Here is a 25,058-nt window from a genome sequence, read left to right as displayed (position 1 = left end):
TTTTGCAGCTCAAGTGTTATTCTTCCATTTAACTCCTACTTGATTTATTATTCAGATACTAGGTATACAGTCAGCCATTGCTTCATGCAAACACTTTTTAACATGTTCATTGCCAATCAAGCGATATCACTTGATGCGAGGTCTCACCAAACGGCCGATCACGCGTTATCGCGTGGACGTCGCTAACTAAATAAAAAATTAAAAAAAATTGGCCACCACACGAAATTCCAATTTTCAGCTTGGCAATGAAAGTGTTAACCACCTCCCATGCACTGTCAACTTCTAGCCCTTGCAGTTGTACATGTCATGGCACTGTACCAATCAATCTCCTAAGCTTGTCATACTTACCAGCCCGATAATTCCACGTGTACCCTGTCTTAATTGTAAATTCCATACCGTTAGCCACCTCCCAAGTCAAGACCCCATGAACACTCTCACCAACTGGTGGCAACGTGGTCATATTCGTTACAGCCAAATTCTCAGATGCAATTACCAGGTCAAGCACTCTCTGACCCCTAGTATTTTCCATTACATGCTGTCACAGATAGTTATCCCTTAATAACCGCATAAAATCCAATTCCTTCCTCCCATATGTCCTCTCCTCCTTCCAATCAATGTTATCATAGTTGAAATCTCCCATGATAATTACCCTCCTTCCACTCATTTCTTCTATTTGCTTATGCATACTATCTCCACCATCTATTCCATCACCTGGTATATAGCAGCACCCAACTGTATATTTTGTTCTGCTAGTTTCAATCTCACACCAGATAGCCTTAAATATACTCTTATCTCTATCCTGCGGTTCCACTTCTATTCTCCTTGGATGTAGCTCATCAGCTATCATCAATAACACACCTTCCCCCATTTTATTCTCCCTTCTCTCCTGAACATACCATACCCCTCACATTCAATCCCACTAGCTGTGTCATCTTCTGTCAGCCATGTTTCACTAATGCCAATAACCTGTGGTCTGGAAGTGCCAACCAAAGCCAAAAATACTTCCCTCTTGTTCCTAATACTTCTGGCATTTGTATACATGAATTGCAGAAGCCGATTTGTCCCATCCCTATTTTGATGCCTTATACTAACTATCCCATTCTAATTCGTGGTCTTTCCTACTCGCTTGGGTATATTACAGTACATATTACATAGTGCATATTACATACACTCTACTGTCTCCCTAAAATCTGCATATCTACTCTCCCCCCCCCCTTAACTCTAGTTTCCCTCGTTCTGTACATTCACTTCCACTATATTCGACAACACCTTTTCAAGTCTCCATACACCAAATCCATTCAAATGTAAACCATCCATTTTATATAACTTCTTTCGCCCATCGAACTCATTCCACACCACTCATCAAACATAATTCACGCATAAAGTCATTGGCAATTATGGCCCTCCTTCTATACTCTTCACTATCATACCGCAGAAACAGACTCACCATCCTAACTCTCTCACTCTTTTCTTTTGCTACCTCAAGCAATTCCTTCACATCCTCACTCATAGCCGTTTTGTTTCCTTTCAAATCATTTGGATCCGCTACCACTATCAATTCCTTCACCCGCTGTTTTTGCATTCTAATTGACTCGCTTACATTCTTTACGTTTGCACCGGGTTGGTACGATTTTGTTAAACTCTCAACTAACACACCTCTTAGTAAGGAATCCCCATACAACACACGCATTTTCATTTTGTTTACACTCACTTTCATATCCTTATTTTTTCTATCATACTTTTGTCGATTATTAGTCGGTACGCTTGTTAAAGATTTTTACCAATGCTCCAGCTGCTGATTTACTCTATGTATCGCTCCGCATAATAGTGCTATTTCACTCATTGCATCAGTGTCATCATTTTTATTCTCTGATGATTCATTCAGTCGTTCTGTATGCTTAACTTCATTCTCTCTTTCAACGCAACTCTCACAGCTATCAGGTACTACCTCGCAAATATCATCATTCATACCTCGAATATCGCTGTTATCTAGATTCTCACTTTCGACCACGATATTACTCACACGACCTGAAACACTCTTTAAATCCTCACATTCTTTACACTTTTTTGCACACATTCACTCCGCTATCGTTGTTTAACCAGACTCCAACCGCTCTCCTCAATGCATACATTTTGCAAACGGTACACTGAATCAAGTCTTTTAAGTTAAGCTTTTCGGACAAATATGGCAACCTGGACGCCATCTTTGTATTCCTCTTTATGGAAATCATGTGTACAGATAATCATATCTATCAATTTACTATTAAAATACTCGAAAAACACACACAAATCACCCAGACACGTTAAAATACTAAAAGTAAACAATATTATGCCAGTTCATCAATTTTTACTCAAAATATCACTTATCTGGTCAGGAGCTATCCTCAGACACTACATGATTAATACATATAATTCTTATACTACATTCTTGTATTTTCAGGCAGATCGGTATTAGAGCTGCAATAACGCAACCTGCCTTGTAAGATATTGTCCTCCATCCTTGAATTATAGGCATGCTATAAGGCATTGAACTCTATTTAGCTTTCGTCGATTTTTCTTTGATTTTAGTGAATGTTTCCAGGCAGGTGCAGCATAAGATATTAATGGTAGTGTAGCTCCGGTATATATATTGTTTTCAGCGCTCGTTGGCCTAATTCCAATTAATCCTTGCCGACTTTGCTAGAAAGTTTATAATTTGTAAGATTTTTTCGGCAACATATAAGATGTGCTTGTTGAAGGTAAATCTGTCATCTATTATTATTATCCCTAGGTATTTTAGCTCACTGGCTACCTCGAGAACTTCTCCGTTTAGGAAGACTGTAACAGGTTGTTTTTATTTTTTTATTTTTTTTTATTTTGATTTTTGAAATTTTACGTGAGACATTAGACTTGCTGCTATTGAATGTAACTTTCTTCTTGCATGACCACTCTGCAATTTTAAAGAGTTCTTCATTGGCCGTTACTTCTAGTTGTAAGCCGTCGCGTCCCCAAATCATTATCATCGCATCATCGGTAAAAGCTATGACGTTTGTTTCAGTAGTGAAAGGAAGTCTTAATAGCGAGTCGTACTGCATGTTCCAGAAGCCTGGTCCACAGCAGGAACCTTGAGGGCAGCCTCGTTTGATTTCTTTCTTTACAACTGTGGTTTTTAATGGCATGGTTGCTCTGCTGACTGTAAAATAATTTTTTGTAAGATCGAGTAATTTTTTTGGACATTTTAATCTCTTAATTGATAGATTATGGCTGGCCACCATGCAGCATCGAAAGCTCATTGTATGCCGAGTGAGATCAGTAGTGTCTTTTTTTTTTTTGCTGTCGACTGTCTTCTGTGAACTCTTTTACCTCCATAATTGAATCTTCTGTGCTGGATTGAGGTCTAAATGCATATTTATTGCTGCTTAATAGGTTTCTTGATTGGGTCCAACATCCTGGCTTTGAATCCGGCATTATGTTGGAACATTATTCTTATTTAAATTATCCGTTTTTTTTTCTTAATTAATTGTTGGTTGATTACTGATCCAAATATAGAGAAATTTATATTATCCTGCGCCACCCTATATTCAGATTAGTCTATATAATATAGTGGAATCAATCATCAACTAACTTCTGCAATCTTACTTTTCTACAGGCCAAGGTTAATATTACCATTTAAGGCTTCCGCAAGGTCCGATAAACTTTATGAGCGGTGCAATGAAAGAGAATCAAGCAAACACCAAATTGAAATCAATAAAACAAAACATTTAATGCAGAGTTATATAACACGTACATTTAAGTATAACTTTGAAAACAAGATAATGTAAATCAACTTAGTTCAAATACTCATAACAAACATAAAACAGTAGGCATCCAACATTCAGCTGTCAATTCTATATTCTACCGAATAATTGAAAATGGTTCACACAGTTCAATGTTCCAGAATTTTACAGTAATTATTCTTAAGGTAGAATTCTTTAATTCTCTTTTAGTCAACACACTTAATTTAATTATGAGGCAGTTATTATTTCCAAATTCCCTTACTGCCACCCCCTTACTTGACTCCTTGCTGTCCTGAACGCTTCTTCCCTGTTTACTTTCGTTTTCCAATAAAATACTTTCATTCTTCCCGCCAAAATCCGGTTCTAGCCAGTTCAGCGCATATCAACTCCTTCTCCATTCGAATACCACAGCTCAAGCTCTACGCACGTGCTATCTAAAATTAACTCCGTTTTTTTGACAACAGCCAATCAAATTCAATCAGAAGAATTACATAAAATTATTTTCTCTTTCAGTAATGTTAAAGAAAAAATATCATAGTTCACACAGGGTACATTAAACTTACATATATACATTCTCTTTCAGAAATACAAATAAAGAAATAATCCACAGTTCATATAAATCACATTCAATCATAATAAACAAATTCTATAACATACATGCACAGCTTCTTATAATAAATAAATTAAATAAATTAAATAAATTAAAAGAATAATATTTTTATACAGAGCCTTTTTATTACTATTACATTACTTAAGATTATATTATTAAATAATAATAAACAAACTTCAAGGCAATTATATGAATAACACGCTATAAGCAAGAGACAAACAATAAATAATATTTACAAGTCTTGCCTTTGACATGGAGGATTATGTTGGATTCTGAAAGAAGTAGTAACAATTTTCATTTCTCTTCATTTAGAATCCAACAATAGTGCATCGTTCGGTTTATCAGGAGGTATCTAGAACCTTACCAACAACGTTTATGAAACTGATTGGCCTGCATTTGCTAATTTCTTTTCCTGGTTTTATTATGGATATAATTTTAGCACGTTTCCATTTTAAAGGAAATCGTCCTCTTTTTAGGCATTCGTTGTAAACTGTTGTTATGAATTTGAGGAATTATATCGCTGGTTATTCCGTACACTCCAGTAGTTTTACTTGGATCCATTGATCTTAATACTAACTCGATCAAATTTCATTCTTTGTCTGCAGGTTTTGTGGATTTCTTCGTCTGTTGATTCATCGTGATCGGGAATAAACTTGTTGATCATAATAGCTGCAGTTTCTGCTAAGTTTTTAGTGTAGGTGCTGTCTGTTTTCTTGAAGGTTGATGGCAAACAAGAATAAGTGTTGAGTTATTCTTGTTTGCTGCTAATTTATATATGCAATTCCAAGGATTCGATATGGTTGAAACAGTGCAGAATTTTTTCCATGATTCTGTTTTCGCGTTTCTAATTTTGGACTGATAGCTGTATTTGGCTTTATAGTAGTTCTGTCTTCTGCTCTCTCTTAAATCTTGGTTATTGTATGTTCTTTCATATAGTCGTCGGAGTGCGTTAAAACGTTTTCTTTGGACTGTTCATTCAGCGTTTCACCAAGGTACTGATTTTCTTCCTTCGATGTTTAGCTTCTTGGTTGTTCTAAGTGTTTGGTCGCTGAATGTTTTCAGACCTAATGAAAGCACATAATCAAGGAAGAATATATCGGCTTGTTCTGATGCCCTGATGGCTCGGTTATTGTCTAAGCGGAACTGTTGTTTGCTGATCCCATTTAAGTGATGTTCTGAGATTAGACATGAAAATTCGGTTTTTAATACTTTAGTAAATATCTCTAAATTGGTTTTATTGGTGAAGAACTTGATGATAATGCGATGGTTTGTGTTGTTTATTCCATTTATGTTTTTGTTACTGATATTAAAACTTAATATGCGATGATCAGAACAGCTTTCCCCTACTTCGCATTTCCATTCAGAAACCCGGGGTAAAATAGTTGTTTGCCAGTGTCAGATCAATGAAGCTGCTTCCTCGGGTATTTTCAAATGATGGAGTGTTACTGTCGTCGTTTAGTATGTGTAGGGAGTTTGATGCTATGCTTATCTCTATTGTTGGTGCTCTCGTTAAACCATAAAACAGAATGGGCATTGCTATCTATTCCCATAATTAAGCCGTGGTTGATGGTCAAATCCACGATGTTGCTCATTTTTTCCAAGTCGTATTTTATGTCACTGTGATAGTTTAGATAAATACTTGCAGCAAAAGTTTCAATTAGTCTGTACGTAATTTCAATAAGTGCCGAGTCTTCGTTGCTGTGCTGAGAAGTTAATATTGACCCGACTTCAGGGTTGACCACCAGTATTGCAACTCTCTTTCTTTCAGATCCTTTGGAAAATATTTTATAATGATTTGGAAAGCCGCATATTTTGTTGTTGATGTTGTAGGGTTCTTGTATTAATGACAGTCCTATATTTTTTATTATTATGAGTTCTGTTAAGTTGACAGCCTTGATAGGGCATTGTAGATTTATTTGAAGACATGCCAAGGAAGCAATGCTGTTTCTACAAGCTGTATTATTGCTTTCCATAATCTATGTTTTGAATTTTGAGCTGTTGGTAGTAGTTGTATGTCGTGCAGTCTTTGTTTAGTGCCATGTGTTTGCAGTCGTGTTTGGTTTTGGCATGCTTCTTGTGATTTTGGTAATTTATGCAATTCATCTCGGACTTATTTCGTGGGCACTCGCTGAACTTATGTTCTTTAGAGCAGAATGGACAGGTGGTTTTTCCCCTGTAGTCTTGTGTATGATGGCGAAATTTATTGCAGTTAAAGCATCTCATAACGCTTACGTAGTCTGCAGAATGGCAAATTCTCCATAACATTTTAACACCGGTTTTCAGCAATTTGGTCCTTTCTTTTGTTCGTTTTTTTTTTTATTTGTCATGATAAATGTCTGTGTCATTTTTGTTTCTCCAATGAAGAGTTCTTCGTTCTGCGTGCGGGTTGAGTCTATTGCGTTGTTCGTATCAATTTGACTGGGAATATCATATATTATAAGCCTTGGAAGATGCTTCTTACTGGGATTTTCTACTAATGTGTCTTTGCAACCCTTAGATATTTCGTTATGTAGCAAGTCTGTATCGTTCAACTAAACAGCGAAGAAATCTTCGTCGTTTATTTGAGCTATCGGTTTTACTATTCATTTATAGCAAGGATTGTTTTCAGATTCGTCTTTGTTTTTAGCGTTGTTTTTAACGACTGGCAAGTATAGCTGAGTAGGCTGAGCTATGTTAGACTGTCCCTGGTTGTTTGTAGTAGTCTGTTGTTCTATCGATACTAAAATCAAAAAAAAAAAAAAAATCAGCTAACGCCTTTTTATTCCCGTAATATATAGGGAGTAGGTGAGACCGTTTTTAGCCTATCTAACTTTTTGGAGACTGAGTGGGCAGCTCAATCTCCACTAGTACCCAATCATAGATAGCTTGTCCAAGGCTATCACTAATTAAGCGGCATGCAATGAAGAGAGACGGCTCTACAGGTGCCGCCATCTCGCGGTCCCAAACCCTAACACTCGTATTTAATGTATGAAATAATGTGGGTTCTACGGTCGATTTTCTTGATTTTACGGGACGAAAAACCCGGGTTTCTGGGAGAAAAAACAAACCCGTTTGCCCATGCCAGAGATCGACTAACTCGGGAACCAGTTGACAAAAGGCTTAGAAATTTCCTTTAGTTGCCGACTCGAAATCAAGTCTTCCTTCGTGCGGCCAAGCGCTGTGGTGTGCAAACGCCACATCCACTGAGCTACACAGGCTCATTCTATCGATACTTTAGTTGCATTTCTCATTTTATTAAATCCTTCGTTAGTTCGCTCACTGCAGTTAGTATGTCCTTTTTAAAATCATTTCTTAGATTGCCGCTTACTTTGGCAACCTTATGCAGCAGATCTAGGGCTTTATCGAACTCAAATTTGTCCCATGCTGCCATCTTAATGTTACTTAAAGCTGTGTGTTATAGCTTTCCTATTGAACTGCTACGCTTCCTAAGATACAAAGTTTAAGATAGCGTATTTACAGTTTTTCTGCTTGTTCCTAGAAGTGACGCTTCCAATAAATTAGGCTTCCGAGGGTTGTTTCTTGTGTCCTTTGTACCTCCCAGTGGCAGTAGTTGGGAGGTACAAAAGTGTTAGCCCTTGCTGTAGCAGCTAATCTTATTATGACCAGGATGTTGTCTTTGAGATAGCTGAACAATAGATAGTCTGACCACAGCAGTATTCAGTTCAAAAAGATGGAATAAAATTTCAGTCATACGCGCTTAGCATTATGAAACTATAGAGTAAATTACTCACTGTTAGATAGAGCACTGTACGAGCTATCAGTCGATACTAGATACATCCATTTTTTCTGTTCGATATCGCACAAAATCAAGTTAAAAACAGGAGCGATTTCAGGCACTTCCGTTCGCGTCCGTGCTTGTGTGTGTGTGTGTCCATGCGTGAGCAATGAATCGTGATACCCACTCTCCGAGTGAGACAGACATGTTTGGAATTGGGAATGCAAAATTGTATACAGTTGTACTGACCGACATGGAGTCACGATGTAAACCTAATGCAGCTGCCATGAGAATATTTACCAGAGTGAATTGTCCCATTTGCGACCTGTGGTGCAATATTATTGTGGCTCAGTGATTTCTCATAGCAGCGTGTACTGTGGTGGTTCTATTCAAACATTCAGTAGAGTGTCGATGATAGTGCATCACGTCGTGCTTCTAGAGCTATAGGATTGGGAGTGCGAAATTGTATACAGTTGTACTGACCAACATGGAGTCACGATGTAAATCTTATGATCCACTCTGAAAAGAATTAGAAAATCAGTTGAAAGAGAAACCAACACGTTCAATCATTAATGTGTATTGGAAAGTTATTATATGGGAAATTCGTCTCCAAATATTCGCGAATGTTGCATGAAAGTTTGCTAAAAGAATAGGTTTTTTAAACAGTCAGATATTCATATAAGTTTGTCAACATAAAGTTTAATAAAACATGATTAGCGAAAACAAACTGCTGTAGCTAATTTGCTAACTGGTTAGGTTCTGTTTTGAGGCTGATAAAGGTAAAAAATGTAAAGGTTCGGTAATTCGATTGAAGGTAACAAAGGCAGGGCTTAAACTTTTTTTCACATTTTCATGTGAAAAAAAGTTTCCTCTAAAAATTTTCTCTTAAGATAAAATATTAATTTAAAAATTTATATATTCATTATAGGAACCCCTCAATGAGCTTAATCTGGAACTTCCACTTTACGTTGGAGGTTATCGACATCTATCTACCATTAATCCGGAATCAGGAATTGCGTCGAAATTCAATGGTGCCATACAGAGGCTTATTCTCAATGGCGAAGTTTTGGAAGAACTAAGGCGGTCTGCCAAATCTGCAAGAGATATTACTCACTTCTACGGCCCTCCATGTAGTCCTAATCCTTGCGCCCATGGTGGCGTATGTCTACCTCAGTTAAATCATTTCCACTGTCGATGTTCAGTTGCCTATTCAGGAATAGCATGTGAAAAATGTGAGTAATCATTTGTATTTGAAACAGCATGTTCATACTGCAAACATTTGTGATAATGATTGTAATGTGATAATATGATAATTTTTATAAGGTTTGTAATTTGTAATAACGTTGGCTGAACGGTTAGCGTGTCCGCTTACTAACCAGCAAGCCACTTGTCAAAGTCCCTTTGATATCGATGTTTGTGATTGTCTTCATGTCGGAGATGAATTTAAATGCTCGGTATGACACCAGCGTGCCATTTATTACAGGCCTGAAGTTGAAAAGTTCCATGTTTCCAAGTAACTAAAGCAGAGTTTCCGTACCAGGTAATAAATAAAATACAACAGATATATAAAATTAATTTTAAAAAAAGCATAAAAATATCGTTTAAGAAAAATATCATCAAAAATATTTCATGCGACCAATAGTGTACGTCAGTGATTAGAGTTTGGCCCATTATTATCAATCTTTGCATTAATAATAGTGGGAAGGATTTAGCACATGACATACAACTATACGTAAGACCTTCATACGTAAGGATAAGTAAGTCGTTTTGCTTGTTTACAGTGCCTTAATACAACCTCACTTGGACTTTTTTTTGCGCAGGTCTGGTCTCAAAAAAAAAAAAAAAAAATTGCCGAAGTTACCCAAGAACGAAAGCAAAGAATTATAGCGACTGCACAGAAAATCAAAAGATATGAATGAAGAATATGTACAAAATATGTAATTTCGACTGAACCAACGTCACTTCTTTCAGTCTCTACAGAGAAATACAAGGCAAGCGATCATTCACCAGATAAAGAAGAAACACTCGAATTTTGGAAGTCAATCTGGGATAGTCCTATTAAATATAATAAAGATGCCTCATGTATTAAGGAAATAGAATCAGAAATAAAACAAAAATAAATGCAAAATGTCGTTATTACTAAAGAAATGGTCAGTGCAGAAGCTTAAAAAAAAAAAAACTGGCAAAGACGAACTACATGGATTTTGGTAAAAGTATCTAATCAGTCTAGATGGTCGAATGGCAGAACAATGTAATTGTTTGTTGCAGTCAGGCCCAGTGGAAGACTGGATGATATTTTTCTCTTCATGAAAGATAAGGATACCGCTGAGCCAAGTAACTGTCGTTCAATAACATGCTTACCAATTATCTTTAAGCTGTTCACTGCAATCATAGCAAATTCCATTTACCACTACTTGTCAGATTTATCCAATTGAACAAAAAGGAAATTTTCTAAAATCTAGAGTAAACAAAAGACCAGATCCTTATTGGTAAAATGATCCTCATAAATTCAAAAAGGCGAAAAACTAACTTAAACATGGCATGGATAGACTATAAGAAAGCATTAAATTCCCTCCCACACTCCTGGATCCTAAAATCACTACAAATATTTGGAATTAGCAAAAAACATATGTTCATTTCTCGCTGCTGATATGAAATCATGGAATACATCTTTAATAGTCAATAATGAACTATTTGGAGATATTAACATTAAACGTGGAATTTTCAAAGATGATTCCTTGTCTCCATTACTCTTGAACATTTCTTTGATATCTTTATCTATGATTTTGAAGAAAACAAAACTTGGATATGAAATTCCTAAATATAATATTCAAATTTCCTCTGTACTGTATGTGAATGATTTGCAGTTCTATGAAAAATCAGCACAACAAATAGACTCGTATTTTCAGTCACGACATCAAAATGGAATTTGGTTTGGATAAGTGTGCAATTTTATCTATTAAACGAAGAAAAATTAATGACGTTAGCAATTTTAATCATGAGAAATATAAAAATAATTTCAGATCACGAACACTATAAATACCTAGGAATATTAGAAGCAGTAATATTCTCAACTCGAAAGTTAAATGTCAGGCAGCAATGAAATACACAAACAGAGGCAGAAATATTCTGCCTCTGAGTAATGAACTCTTGGTCTAAAGTAGTCCAATACAAGCTGGCATAACAGATTGGACAAAAGAAGACCTAGACAAATTGGACCGCAAAACTATAAACATTAATGACTATGCAGCATGCATTACATCCACGAAGTGATGTTGGCCGGCTGTACCTACAAGGAAGAACAGGTGGGCGGGGTCTGCTGCGAGTGAGACACATTGTGACAGAATTTTAGTTCAAAAAATTACATCAACAATAGCACTGCGCAAATGCTTCAAGCCATTTCATAAGAAACCCTTCTAAAAATAATAGAAAACAAATCCGATTACAAAAAGAAACAGCAAAATAACCGATATATTCGCTGGAAAAATAACCCCTTGCATGGCAGATTTCCTCGAGATACTAAGGAAAAAATTGATACTCAATCATCGATACTAAGGCATTACAAACTAATGCAATCAAAACAAACATTTTGAACATCAATAATAACAGCAAATGCTGATTTATGTGATCAGAAAGGTGAGAGTTTAGAACATCTAATCAGTGCCTGCAGCAAGACAGCCCAAACTGATTTTAAATAACGCCATGATCAAGTGGCCAAAATAATTCATTGGTACATATGTAAAAATATGGTGGCATATTTTTATAAAATATGCCACCATGCTATTTCTTTTGGAAAAAGAAATAGCAAAAAGTTTCTGGACTTTAAAATACAAACCTATTGGCCGTTGGAACTCAATAGACTTGACATCGCAATTATTCAACATCAACAAGTTTGGATTGTTGCCATCGCAGTACCCACCGATAACAACATCATCAACAACAAAGAATTGGGGGGGAGGGGGGAACCCTTGAAACTGTACGTTTGGAACGTGATTGAAGAAGCAGCAAATAAAGGCTTTTCTGTTCAACAGACTGAAACGAAAGCTTAACTTTCGTTACAAAATTAAAACGGGAAAACTTAGTCGTTATAGTTTGAAATTTATTGAGATGTTAGAATATTAAGTGGGCGGTGTAAGTTTCCTAATCTCTTTGGTGAAAGTCTTCCTAAATGTTTCCAAATCAGCAAACACATCAATCTCTGATGTTTTTCTGGTTTTCATTCCTAAGAGGGCAGGAAAAAGTAGCATATATCCTTTGTGATTCATAAACTTACACATTGAAATGTTTGTTGTTCCTCGATTATGTAATAGCATTTTCCATCATATTATCATCTTTTTCACCTTATATCGCCAAGAGAAACATGGAGGATACCTCTTCCATGTGGCTGTTTCTTTCCACATTTGAGCACTGCGGTCAGCACGATGTAAAAAATGAAGAGTCACCTGAAGTCCCTTTTAACAACACTCCCCATTTGAATCACTTCGCAGCTGCAAGCATTGACTTTGTTTCCATTTTCATTCGGAATGGAACGATTGACAAATAAACTTCGAACAATGTCTACTTCCTAGTTGATAGAGTTTCTTCATACTGGAGAAACTATACTTCATTTTGAGTGTAACCAATTGTTTTCATTCAACCTTGAACCATTGTTAGGCGTCACTTTTGGCGTGTGCGTGAAGTTCTTCTGTACATCGAGTGCTGGCTTCTGTATTTAAAAAAAAAAAAAATTAGCTAACGCCTTTTTGTTCCCGTATAGGAAGTAGGCGAGACCGTTTTAGCCCGCATCTAATTTGGAGACTGAGTGTGCAGTTCAATCTCCACTGGTAGCCAATCAGAGATAGCTGGCCCAAGGCTATCACTAATTAATCGGTACGCAGTGAAGAAGACTGCTAACAAGTACCGCCATCTCGTGTTCCCTAACCCTAACACAATATTTTTAATGTCTGAAAATAGTGTGGGGTCTCCGATTTTCTTGAGTTTACGGGACGTAAAATCCGAGTTTCCGGGAGAAAAAACCCGCTTGCCTGTGCCAGAGATCGACTAACTCGGGAACCGGTCGAAAAAAAGGCTTAGAAAATGTTCCACTAGTTGGCGACTAGATTTAATTGTTCTCGAGAGGATCGAATGAGAGCAATTACTCAAAAGTTCGACAGAAGACTTTTATCCTTCCTTTTTTTTGGAAAAGACTGGATACACACTGACTTCCCAGTTGTGGTGCTACTAGAATAAGAGATGATGCGAAGACAACACTGCACAGTGGGTAGTTCTAGAGAACATAATTTTGGCACAGTTAGAAAGACACTATTGGGATCAAACGATTTTTTTATATTAAGAGCATCTATGATTCTTCTGACGTCGTCCGGATCCAAATCCAGAGGGACATGGAGTGTGCTGTCCTGTAGGGACAAGAAGGCGATTGTTCGGATCATTATTGGTAGAAAAGATGACGCCGTAGGCTCGCTGTTTCTTTGTGTGATTATGCGATAACACCTAACATCATGATGGCATAAGGCAGGCAGCGGCAGCGTGGTAGAGTAAACAACTGATGTAATGACCATCCGAGATAACTTCCCTCTTAACTTAATCCTCTTGTTTCCCTTAAAACAGTTTCGTACAAAGGAGAGAGAGAGAGAGAGAGAAAGAAGGGGGGGGCACTTTCTCATTTTGACTAGGCTGATTTGCTGATTCACTCCACAAATTCGAAGTTATCGTGTCTTAGTGCTTAAGTAGGGTTACATTCAATTTAGTAAAGAGTTTGGAAAGTAAAGTAATCGAAATTGAATAAAAGAAAATTCTAATTTTACCTTCTTCTATGATTGATTTGGTATAAATCAGAATGAACGAAAGAATTTGAGAAGGCGATCTGATTCAATATATAATATTCCTTATGTGCTATAGTTTCTCACAACCACATATTCTAATACGTTATTTATTTCTTTGTAGATATGGACAAAATTGGTGCAGAAGAACAACCCGTCAGTTTCGATGGCAATTTGTTTCTCAGATTCCCTGATAAAATAATTTCTAGGTTAGTTGCAAACTGTTTTTTTCTTTTTTTGGACAAAAATAGTTATATATCTTGAAAATGTTTTTTATATCTTTTTCTGTTATTTCTATTTATATATACAGATGACATAGTAATAATGAAATATGAGTTACAAAGTACTGAGATTATTTATTCTAGGATGTCTATAGTTCGAATATGGAGACGCCTTGCAACAACAAGAATCAGAGGATCTATATGATTTTTCCTAAATTCATTTATGATACACTCTTAATTTCATAAAACACCAACACAATTAAACTTGCTACTTGGAAAATAACAGAGCAAGCATTTCAAGTGTCAATAAAAATTATAATAAACTATGAAGTGAATGTAATGATGTTCGCTTGTGTGTAGATTGGTTTTGGCGCTCCTGAAGGATAAGTAACGTTTTCGCATTTTAGTTCATAATATTAGGTTTAACTTATTGTAAATTTTGTTTTAAACAGGTTTGTGATTAGCTGAACTATTCAGTTTGTAAGTAAACATTGTATTATTATCGTTATTATTATTATTATTATTATTATTATATATTATATATTATTATATATAGAAATGGTCAGACAACATTTCCACCAACACCAACTTCACTATCATACACACAAACATAAGAAGTATAAAAAAACACTGGCTTACATTGATAACACAGCTCAATTATACCATGATAAACATAGATGCGCTAATACTGACCGAAGTTGCAATAAACGACACAGAAATTTACGCATACAACATAAATAATTATCAAACCTACAACTTATGCAGACCAAACAAAAGAGGAGGTGGAATTGTGGCATTTATCAAAGAAAAATACAATGTGACAGAAAAACAAACAAACTTCGAACACGCGGAAACACTAATTTTGGAACTCACAAATAGCCACAATAGTATCAAAAACACAATAAACACAATATACAGACCCCCAGATAATAATCCACTCAGTTTTCTTCAAGAGTTAGAAACATGGCTAAGCGGCATCGAACCGCGTACAACATACAGGCTCGTCCTAACAGGAGACATTAACATAAATACTCTTGACCACGCTTCTTCAACCACTAACACATATCTTGATATACTAAGTCAGTACAACATAAACCCTAGCATTAACTCCCCAACAAGAGAAGAAATACTCAATAACTCACTAACACAATCATGCATTGATCATATCAATATACGGGCTCCCATCCATACATATACATCATCAGTAATTAACGTAAAAATTGCCGATCACTACTTTGTCTCAACTTCGTTTAATCATGTTTCCTACCCCCCCCCACCACCACCACCACAAAAGTCGACAAAACTCGATCATACTAAAGAGCATTGTCGATAACCAAATAAAAAATACAGACTGGAATTCCCTAATTAAAATAAACGATCCTGTAACATTATACGAGAATTTTCAACTAAACTTCACAGAAATATACAAAAAAGCAACAAAACCTACACGGGTGGGGCGACGGACAGACAGCAATCCATGGATAAATGACGACTAACTAAATACCATTACTGAAAAAGAAAACCTATGGAAAAAACTTAAAAAGTCTCCCAGTAATACACATTTACAAACCTTATACAAAAACACAAGAAATAAACTAACAACAAAAATTCGTAGGGCAAAAAGACGCTACTACTTCCAAAAATTCATGGAATATAACGACAACATTAAGTAAACATGGGCTACACTCACCGAATTAGTAACCCGAAAAAAGAAAACTTCAGCACAAGATTTTATTGCAAAAAGCTTCGGTCAGGACACAAACCAAGAGGAACTAGCAGACTCATTCAACCATGCTTTCACAAACAACACCACACAACTCAAAAAAGACAAACTACCAACGATCAACAAAAAACTACCAACACAAAGCCAACAACAAACGATGTATTTTCCACTCATAACAAAACAGGACCTGAAAGAAGCACTCCTAAAACTGAAACCAAAGACCACTCCAGGAATAGGCAAAATAAGACTCACAGACCTTATAACACACTTTGAACAAATAAATCCAATACTTTTGAAACTCGTGAACATAATATTCAACACAGGCATTATTCCACAACAACTAAAAACTGCAGTAATTACGCCAATATACAAACACGGCAAAAGAAACGATACTCAGAACTAGAGACCAATAGCTACACTACCAGTCATCTCAAAAATTCTAGAAAAAATAACACACACACCAGACTACAGAACTATTTACAGAAGTACAACATCATCTCACAAAACCAATACGGCTTTCAGAAAACAAAAAGCACCATTACTTTATTAGAAGACATCGCCGACACTATAAACAAAGCTCTCGACAAAAACAAGTACGCCGTCCTTATACTGTTGGACCTAACCAAAGCATTTGACACACTTGAACATGACATACTACTCACCAAACTATACTCAATAGGTATAAGAGGAACACTGCATACATGGTTCAAGAACTACCTCTCAAACAGAACACAAATAACAAAAATAGGTACATGTCACAATCGGAGTATACAAGTAAAACACAGTGTACCTCAAGGTGCCATATTATCACCCACTCTATTCAACATATACATTAACGATGTTCATAACATATCCATAAGAAGTCAAATATTTCAATGCGAAGATGACACTGCACTACTAGCAATCCACACAGACATTAACACAGCTCTCTGCAAAGCACAACAAGACCTAAACGAAATCACAACATACTTCCACCAAAACGCAATTCTAATCAACGGCACCAAAACACAGATGTTGATAATACACAACCCAAGAATCATACATTGTCACACATATCGCTGCATTAACAACAAAAATACCTGCCAATGTTCCGAAATCAAACCTGTAACACACGCAAAATACCTCAGTCTCTATATAGATTCCCACCTTAAATGGACAAAACACATAGAATACCTACACACCAAACTCCGGATCATCGCAGCAAAATTCTTCCAAGTTAAAGACATTATTCCACCCAACATAAAAAAACTCCTCTATCACGGTATCTGCGAATCCCTACTCAGATACGGAATAACAGTCTATAGAAATGCATCAAACAGCCACCTAACAAAATTAGAAACACTACACAGGAAAATCGTGTCAACAGTGATCTGGACACCCCAACAACCAATATCCGACAAGCACATGGCGATACACAGAATTCTGAGCATTAAAAACCTGAAACACTACATGACATTAACAAGGAATTACTTCATCACCTATCGAAACAACAGAGACACATATCGTATAACACGACCTACGTCAACTCTCTACATCCCCACACCCTTCAATAACTCATACGGTTCTTTTGTGAGATCACATCAGATACCCACGCATCTCAACAACCTACCAAGATTATTATTATTATTATTTTGTTTAAATGCGATTTTGTCGATATGACTCCATTGCGTGGTAGAACAGCGGTGGCAAATACCACTTTATCGAGTGATTTGGATATGTGAAATTTTGGTCAGTGCGTGTGAAATGTATTCGTCGAGAAAATTAAAGGATATGTGGAAGGAAATTGAAACTGGAAAGAGAGAGAGGGGGGGGTGTATTAAATGTTTCACAAGTGAGTGCCTATTAGATGATGAGAACGCTGCAAATGTTAATAGAGTGGACAGTATCGATGGTGGATGGAAAATGTAGGAATTAATGTCGAACGTGCAGAAATGGAAATAGAGGAGAACGAAATGGATATTAATTTTAAAAAACAGCGTGCTTGAATGTTATCCTTCACAGAACAAAACACGAAATTGAAAAAATTGCAGAAGCGGTAAGAGATTAGCAGGGCTGAATAGAGAAAGAAGCTGCAGGTCCGAATAATAAAGACCGAACGAACAAACAAGAAAAACTGATTAAGGAGAAAATTATTAATTAATCTATAGAAGTTGAATAAAGGTATAGTTAGTAGGGATGTGAGACTAGATTTTTTGCTTGGAGAGTTGTGAATGAGTGGAATGGGTTGCCAGAGTCAGTTGTGAATGTTTTGTTTGTTAATGGATTCAAGGAGAGGTATGATAGATTGTGTGGATAGATTGGGTCTCCTACAGTGAGTCTTCGGACTCCATCAGGTGCCCGTACAATAATAATAATAATAATGATGATATTTTTAACATTAACATTTTATTTTTCATCTTACAGTGCATTTACATATATACACATATTTACATATATTTACATATTACATATATATATATTTTTTTACAGTTAATTTCATACAAATTTTTCCGTTTTTTGTATTCTAAAATGCGTTAATAATAGTTACTATGAATGGTAATTTATAGTTTACAATCGGATAAGGTTACATTTTTAACAGCATTTATAGTATAACAGTAAGTTATATATATTTTATAATTTTTGCTTTTTAATGTTTTTAACCGCTGTAACTACAGCACTTCAATGTAATAAATAATTTTTTCCCTTTCTTTTGATCTCAGTTGAGATGTAATGTCTCAGCTTGCATCCTGGAAGCTTTTTAATGAGCTTACCTAAGGATGACACCGGTTAGATATATGTTTTTTTTATTATTATTGATTTGATTGCTGTGTTGGAAGTAGGCTGATGTTTGGGAGGTCAAATGAATGATCTGAAAGGTCTGATCAAAGTCAAATTGCCGGTATGTTCTGGTGTTATTGCATCTGTCTTGGTGATTCACATTCATTTTATTATTATTATTATTCTTGACACCTCCAAGGAGTCCGAAGACTCATCGCGGGAGGACACCTACAACTGTGTCAACCACTACACCGAACCTCTACTACGAATCGTCTCCATCAACGCCATCTACCGCCCACCTCCACGATTTTATTGTGGTCTTCTTTTTGAACTAATTAGTAGACTTTTTTTTTTTCACTGTGGCAGACTTTCTATGTCTTTTGAGCTTTTATTTTGTATCGGGTTTGAAGTTTGTGACTTCCTCAAGAATATCTTGGCATCTCTGATCCACAAAAATTGGTAATTTTTTTCTGTTTTTGCTTTTTTTGCTTGGTACAACAGATTCTGGTTAAATGGTGCTAAATATTTGGATAGGAAGATTGGTGTGTTGTCTTGCAATGCGTTCAAGTCCTTGCAACTGGTTTTTTCTGTCTGCTGGCTTTTATGAGATTGTCTCTTGTGGACTTGCTTGTAAGACGAACTATGACTAGTGCAGGTGCATTAATAATAATAATAATAATAATAATAATATGTATTATGGATTTAAAATGTAAGCAAATTCATAGCAAGCGAATACGAGTATTTACTTGTTATGCTTTACAAATAAACATTTTACATTATATGAAACAAATTAATACAAAAGCTGTGTGTCAAGTGAGCAGTGTTTAGTTAATAGGGTGCTTTTAATGCCATCTGTGGCCCGCAAGAAACAGCTGTAATCCTATCTTGCAGATGTCTTCCGATTTCTCGAGTCTGAACTTTCCATTAAGATAGTTAAATATTGTTGGCATGAGGAATGTAAAATGGTACTGCAGGATATGTGTCGAATATATCGGAAAGTCCATCTCGCTGAGGATACAGTGCTGATCACTGCAACTAATGGAATGTTCTTTTCGATGTAAAAACAGAAACAAGTTTTCACAATACGACATTTAGAAACATAAACCAGAGTTACTAACTGGTCTATTTACAATTGAAAGTTTTTCTTTTAGATGTTGTCAGTTGTAAATTGTGCAATTCGTCAACTTTTTTTTTTTTTTTTTTCGGTGTCACTCAGATGTAAAATTCCATATTGATATTTTATATATATACGGCTTCCACGGACGCAAGAATCTTTCGTAAATTATGTTTTGAGGTAGCTTAAGGTCTTGAGAAGGGCCCTTGAGTAAAGATTTTTTTGGAGGGAATTGTATTCTATGGAGGTTATAATGGCTTTAATTTCCTACCGTGTTTTGAAATCATCCCCTTTGATTTGCTTAAAGGAATTTATAAGATAGATGCATGAGAAATGTTTCAGCACTTGGCTAGTTGGTGGCGGGGGGGGGACCCTAACAATTACTGCTATTAAGGAGGTCAAGTAATTCTGAATACTGGTTGGACATTTTCATTTCGATTTTTTCCTTCTTCAGATATCTTTCTTTTATTTCTGTGATTATTCCTGGCATTCCAAAGGACATTATAATACTGTAATTCGTTTTCATCCACAGTGTTATCTTCATAGTTCTTGCAGTTTCCTTCAAACATGTCCACAGCAATGACCTTCAAAATTGATTATGCTGTGAAGCGGTTTAATGAGCTATCCTCCGTATGCCCTGAAGGCAGTTGGTCGTTTCTATAGCGACGATCTTTGTTTCCTTATTGTGGCTGTGGCAACCACAAATAATTTTTTCCGACTTCGATTAAGTGAGTTTATTATTTAAGGAGTTTAAATACTCAATTATATGAACCCAGAAGGAGGATTGACAAGTATAGATTGCTACTATAGAGCACTGTCATGCGACCAATAATTCTCGTGAAAATTCTAACAGTGTGTGACATCGATTTTACACACACAAAAAAAGTAAACACATAATCTTAAAACAGAATAATCACTGTGAGAGAATGGTGGTCATTAACCAGATTGGATCATTTCTATTCTTTAAAATAGTTTACATGTGTGGAGTTAGTGAAAAGATGGTCGCAGTTGGTTTAGCAGTTAATGTATTCAGGGCCCTTCTTAACAGCACCGTATATAATAATACGTGTGACACTTGGGTGCGCAGGTACTCATACTCTCTTATAAGCCTCTTGAAAATAGCCTGCGTGCATGCCGTAGTATTTAGACTCAAGAGTACTGTTCTGACATGTTCATTCTCGCTGTAGATTACTATTCTGTTTAAAATTTTAATTAAATTAAATGTTTACGAAACTATTCTTAAGAATTTTTTTTAGTCTTGATGGATAGTAACAATGAACAGCAGCTGTGTCATTATGCTCTGGAGAGAGTTAATTCTTACAAATACGTACTTGCATTTCAGAAAATTGACCTGAAATCGAAGGGTTGTGCAAGTACTTAAAAGGGTTATGCAAGTATGTGCTTTGTCTCCTTGTTAGATAGGAAGAATTGTTTTGCGAAACACTCCGCAAAATATCCTAATAATTAAAGAGAACAACTTAAATTGTAATACATACTGATTGGATAGCTATTGAAGAAAAATACTATTTATTTTCAAAAATGGACATTCATATTCATCGCCTATCTTCTTAGACGTATTCTTTAATTTACTTTGTTAATTGTTCGGAGCATGGTTTAATAGAAACCAATTATATTTAAGCATTCAAAATATATAAATTGGTTTATACATTTTGAATTAACCAAATCAAATAATATAATTGGCATCTGATACCACCAATCAGATTCTATCACCAAACAACCGCTCTCTGGAGAGAGTTAATTCTTACAAATACGTACTTGTATTTCAGAAAATTGACCTGAAATTGAAGGGTTATGCAAGTACTTAAAATAAATAAATAATACCAGGATGAGATATGTCTTATGCCCATTTATTATTTGAAAGAACATTTAATTTTATTAATACTTCAAATTGAGTACTTTTACAACTGGACAGATCTGTCTATACACAGACATGTTTTCTTTTAAATGAACACTGCATTGCAAACAGAATATTAACACGTCATGAAAATGGGAACACTTGACATGTAAAATAATTTAAAACGTTATTTTGCATACTTAGCTTCCAAAATATTAAACATCCTAGACTCTTAATCATTTCTTATCCCCAGGTAAAGAATTACCTTAGAGGGGGATACCACTGATGCATTCTAATGCATATATTATCTTGAAACCAAAGCTTTTCAAATAGAAATACAAAGAGCTTGGTTTCAACGTTACTTGTAATGTATATGGTATGATGATGCAATGAAATTTGTTCTTATAATTTATATAGCATGAGATTTCATAGATTATTTGTATGGAATAGATATATTTTTCCCAACTGGCCTGCTTGATCGAGTGCTTAACGCACCAGCTTTCTAGCCAAGAGACTGCGGGTTCAAATTCCGCCTTGAGTATGGATGTTTGTGATGCCTTTTATTCATTCATACAAACATGCACTCCCCCAAGTCGGACTGGGTCATCCTGGGAGAAATAGACCCAGCACTCTCCCATTAGGGGAGAAGGCCTTTTCTTCAGCAGTGGGAATATGCAGACTGAATATAGTTTCATACCAGGCGATAAAACACCCCCCCCACACACACACACACAAAAAAAAAAAAATTCAAAAACATCCATGTCTACAGTGGGATTCGATTCTATTCATTTGCTGGTAGCTTTCATACCCTGTGTTTTTTTTTTATATTTTTAAAAAAGTTTCCTAAACGAAAAGATTTTCCTTCTACTTCTCCTAACCCTTTTGGAATTCAGTGGTTTTTCCATCTTACAATTGATTCTTCTCTCTCTGTTTTTTTCCTTCAGCCTACATTTATTTACTTCCTTTGATAGCCAATATCTTTTCATCCTATGTAGATACTATTTTCTTTTCTTTGTATATTCTTTGATCTGTTAATTTAAACTATAAATGCCCAACTTTCTTCGAGTATCTTCATTTTTACACGTTCTTGTTCTTTACATCGTTTAATCATTCATAAAATCTCATTTCTGCCTGTCCGTATTTTACTTTCATCTTTCTTTTCCAATATTCTATTTGTGGTAGGGGATAATGAAAGCCATTTCTTTATTTTTCTGATTTGGGTTTTTCTCTTTTCGCCATTAGACAGCTAAGACGCATTAGAGTTTCGTTCAAAACCTCACGAAGAAAGTGTCTGTTAATGCTGTTAAGATAAACACTAAATAAATGAGTGAACTTTATTCTCCATGGCTGCGTTGAATTAAACGAACCATAAGGTCAAAACTAATGTGCATCAAATATGTTAGCAGCAGAGAGAGAGAAAGATAAAAGCAAAAGTAGATTGCGTGAGGTACTATTTACATGCGCTCTGTTACCCTTCTTTCGAAACCCAACTTGAAAAATGATCAAAATCGATAGCATAAGATCCTATAGAATAAGCAAAAAATATGCGTAAAGGAAAAATGAATTATTAAGAATATCATCCAAAGCAAGTTTATTTTTTTTGCTTTCGGAAGAAATAATACCCCACCCCTGGAATTCAAACCTCCGTGTTTGCCGACCATCTTTGCTAACTAGCCTACCCAGACTTGCGAAGTGAGCTACTATACGTCATAAACAGTGTTGCTTTCTGGTTTTTATTGCATTTCCAATACTATCATTTTCCTAAGAAAGGGATAGGAAAGTCTATACTCAGCTGTTTCTCTATATTTTTATAGAGATGCAAAAGCGCTTACGTTCCCTTGTCAGTTTTTGGAAGCGGCGCAAGGCTAAAAATAGGTATACAGTTGTATGAGTTTAATTTTATTTCAGTACATTTTGTCGCGCGTGTTGTGTGTGTGTGTGTGTGTGTAAGCTGACATGTATTAATATTTATATTCATTCTTTGTGTTTGTTTTCGAATAAAAAATGTTTCGTATGTTTGCAGAGAAGAAAAGAAAGACGAACGCACCCTAGGAGACGGGTAAGAAATACCACAATATTTACATTAACATAACTGGAATTCTGTTTAAGGATTGTGAAAAAAACTTTAATAAACAAATGTTTAATAAAAAATGATTAATGAAATCAGTTTTCAACTGAACTATGTCTCTTGTTTAAAAATTAATAATTATTATTATTAATTATTTTAAATAATGTTATGGAAATACGTCAAATATAACTACAGGGTATCTCATAAATTTGTAAATATTTCAATAATTCATATAAATTGGAAAAATTGATATATTTGAGTGCAGTTTGCCTGAAAGTGAATCTCGAGGAAGGGATTTTTTTTTTTTTTTTTGGCAAATAAAAGAATTAGTTCAAATTTTCAGCAGTAGAGGGCGTTGTACCACATGTCTAATATGTGAGATACATGCAAATGAGAGTCCTATAAAACGCGGGGTGTACCGCTGGCAGCTCGTAATGAACGCGTGCGAATTCCCTGTCTTTGGTGCGAGCAGAAATGTTTTTGTGAAAAGAAAGGTTTCTTGCTGTGATGCTACATTGGTAGTTATCATAACGCGTTGTTAGTGAAATTGCTTTACGTAAGCAGGGAATCGGCAGCGGAAGCTTTACGAAAGTTTTGAACGCAGAAAAGAATGAAGAAACGTCGAAGTCCTATCGCTCCTGCCGGACTACAATCTAATACGACGTTTAGAGGAAACTTGAAGTTTGTCAGATCGCCCTCACACCGGCAGACCAGTGATTTCCGAAACCCGTACCAGCTTGTGGTATCGCAAATGAATGCCCTAGCGGCAGAATCGACGAGCGGTGTAAGTACTGCATTGGAAGCTGCAAGAATCATGGGCAGAGCGAAAACGTCCGTATTTCGCATCCTTCATGATGTGTTAAACTTGTATCCATACAAGCCGCAAATCTCTTCACCAGCTGTTACCAATTGATACCACTAAGCTTTTGGGTTCGGAACTTCTTTGGCCTTGGAGAATCTTTGTGATTCCACTCCATTAACTGTCGTTTGGTCTCTAGGTCATAGTGATGAAGCCATGTTTCATCAAAAATAGCCACAATACGAGCTAAAAACGTTGCACCTGATTTATCAAAATAACCCAGAATTCCTTGAGATGACAGCACACGTTTTCTCTTTTGGTCGGCATTCAAACATTTGAGGATCCAATTCGCTGAGAGCTTCTGCATGTCCAGATATTGGTGGATAATTATCCAAACTCGTTCCCTGGATATCCCCAGAGTGTTTGCAATGTTTTTGGCTGGTATTCGTCTATAATCAAGGATCATGACATGCACGGCATCAATGTTTTCAGGTGATAATCGCCGTGGAAGGCCTTCCTGACCTGTGGGTATCTGTTGTCTCAGGATGTCCAGTTTTAAACTTAGTCACCCATTTGGCAACTGTTAGATATGCTGGGGCACAGTCCCCTAAAGTCTCTTACA

The 25,058-nt window shown here is 35.9% G+C and overlaps 1 protein-coding gene across 2 annotated transcripts in view; it reads left to right on the top strand.

The window, feature by feature from the left end:
• LOC150106249 (agrin-like) overlaps positions 1–25,058 on the top strand; it is a 199,639-nt gene that overhangs the window by 151,151 nt on the left and 23,430 nt on the right. For both annotated transcript variants that reach the window (XM_090392268.1, XM_090392266.1), the window contains 3 exons: positions 9,009–9,312; positions 14,024–14,108; positions 23,593–23,628. In XM_090392268.1, the coding sequence (XP_090248394.1) occupies positions 9,009–9,312; positions 14,024–14,108; positions 23,593–23,628 (425 nt within the window). The remainder of the gene's footprint in view (positions 1–9,008; positions 9,313–14,023; positions 14,109–23,592; positions 23,629–25,058) is intronic.

The sequence above is a fragment of the Typopeltis vanoorti genome, chromosome 5 (assembly GCF_054136105.1).
Source record: "Typopeltis vanoorti isolate ZY-2024b chromosome 5, IOZ_Tvanoo_1.0, whole genome shotgun sequence".
In the NCBI taxonomy this organism is placed as follows: domain Eukaryota; kingdom Metazoa; phylum Arthropoda; class Arachnida; order Uropygi; family Thelyphonidae; genus Typopeltis; species Typopeltis vanoorti.
This window is presented reverse-complemented; position numbering and strand designations above follow the sequence as displayed.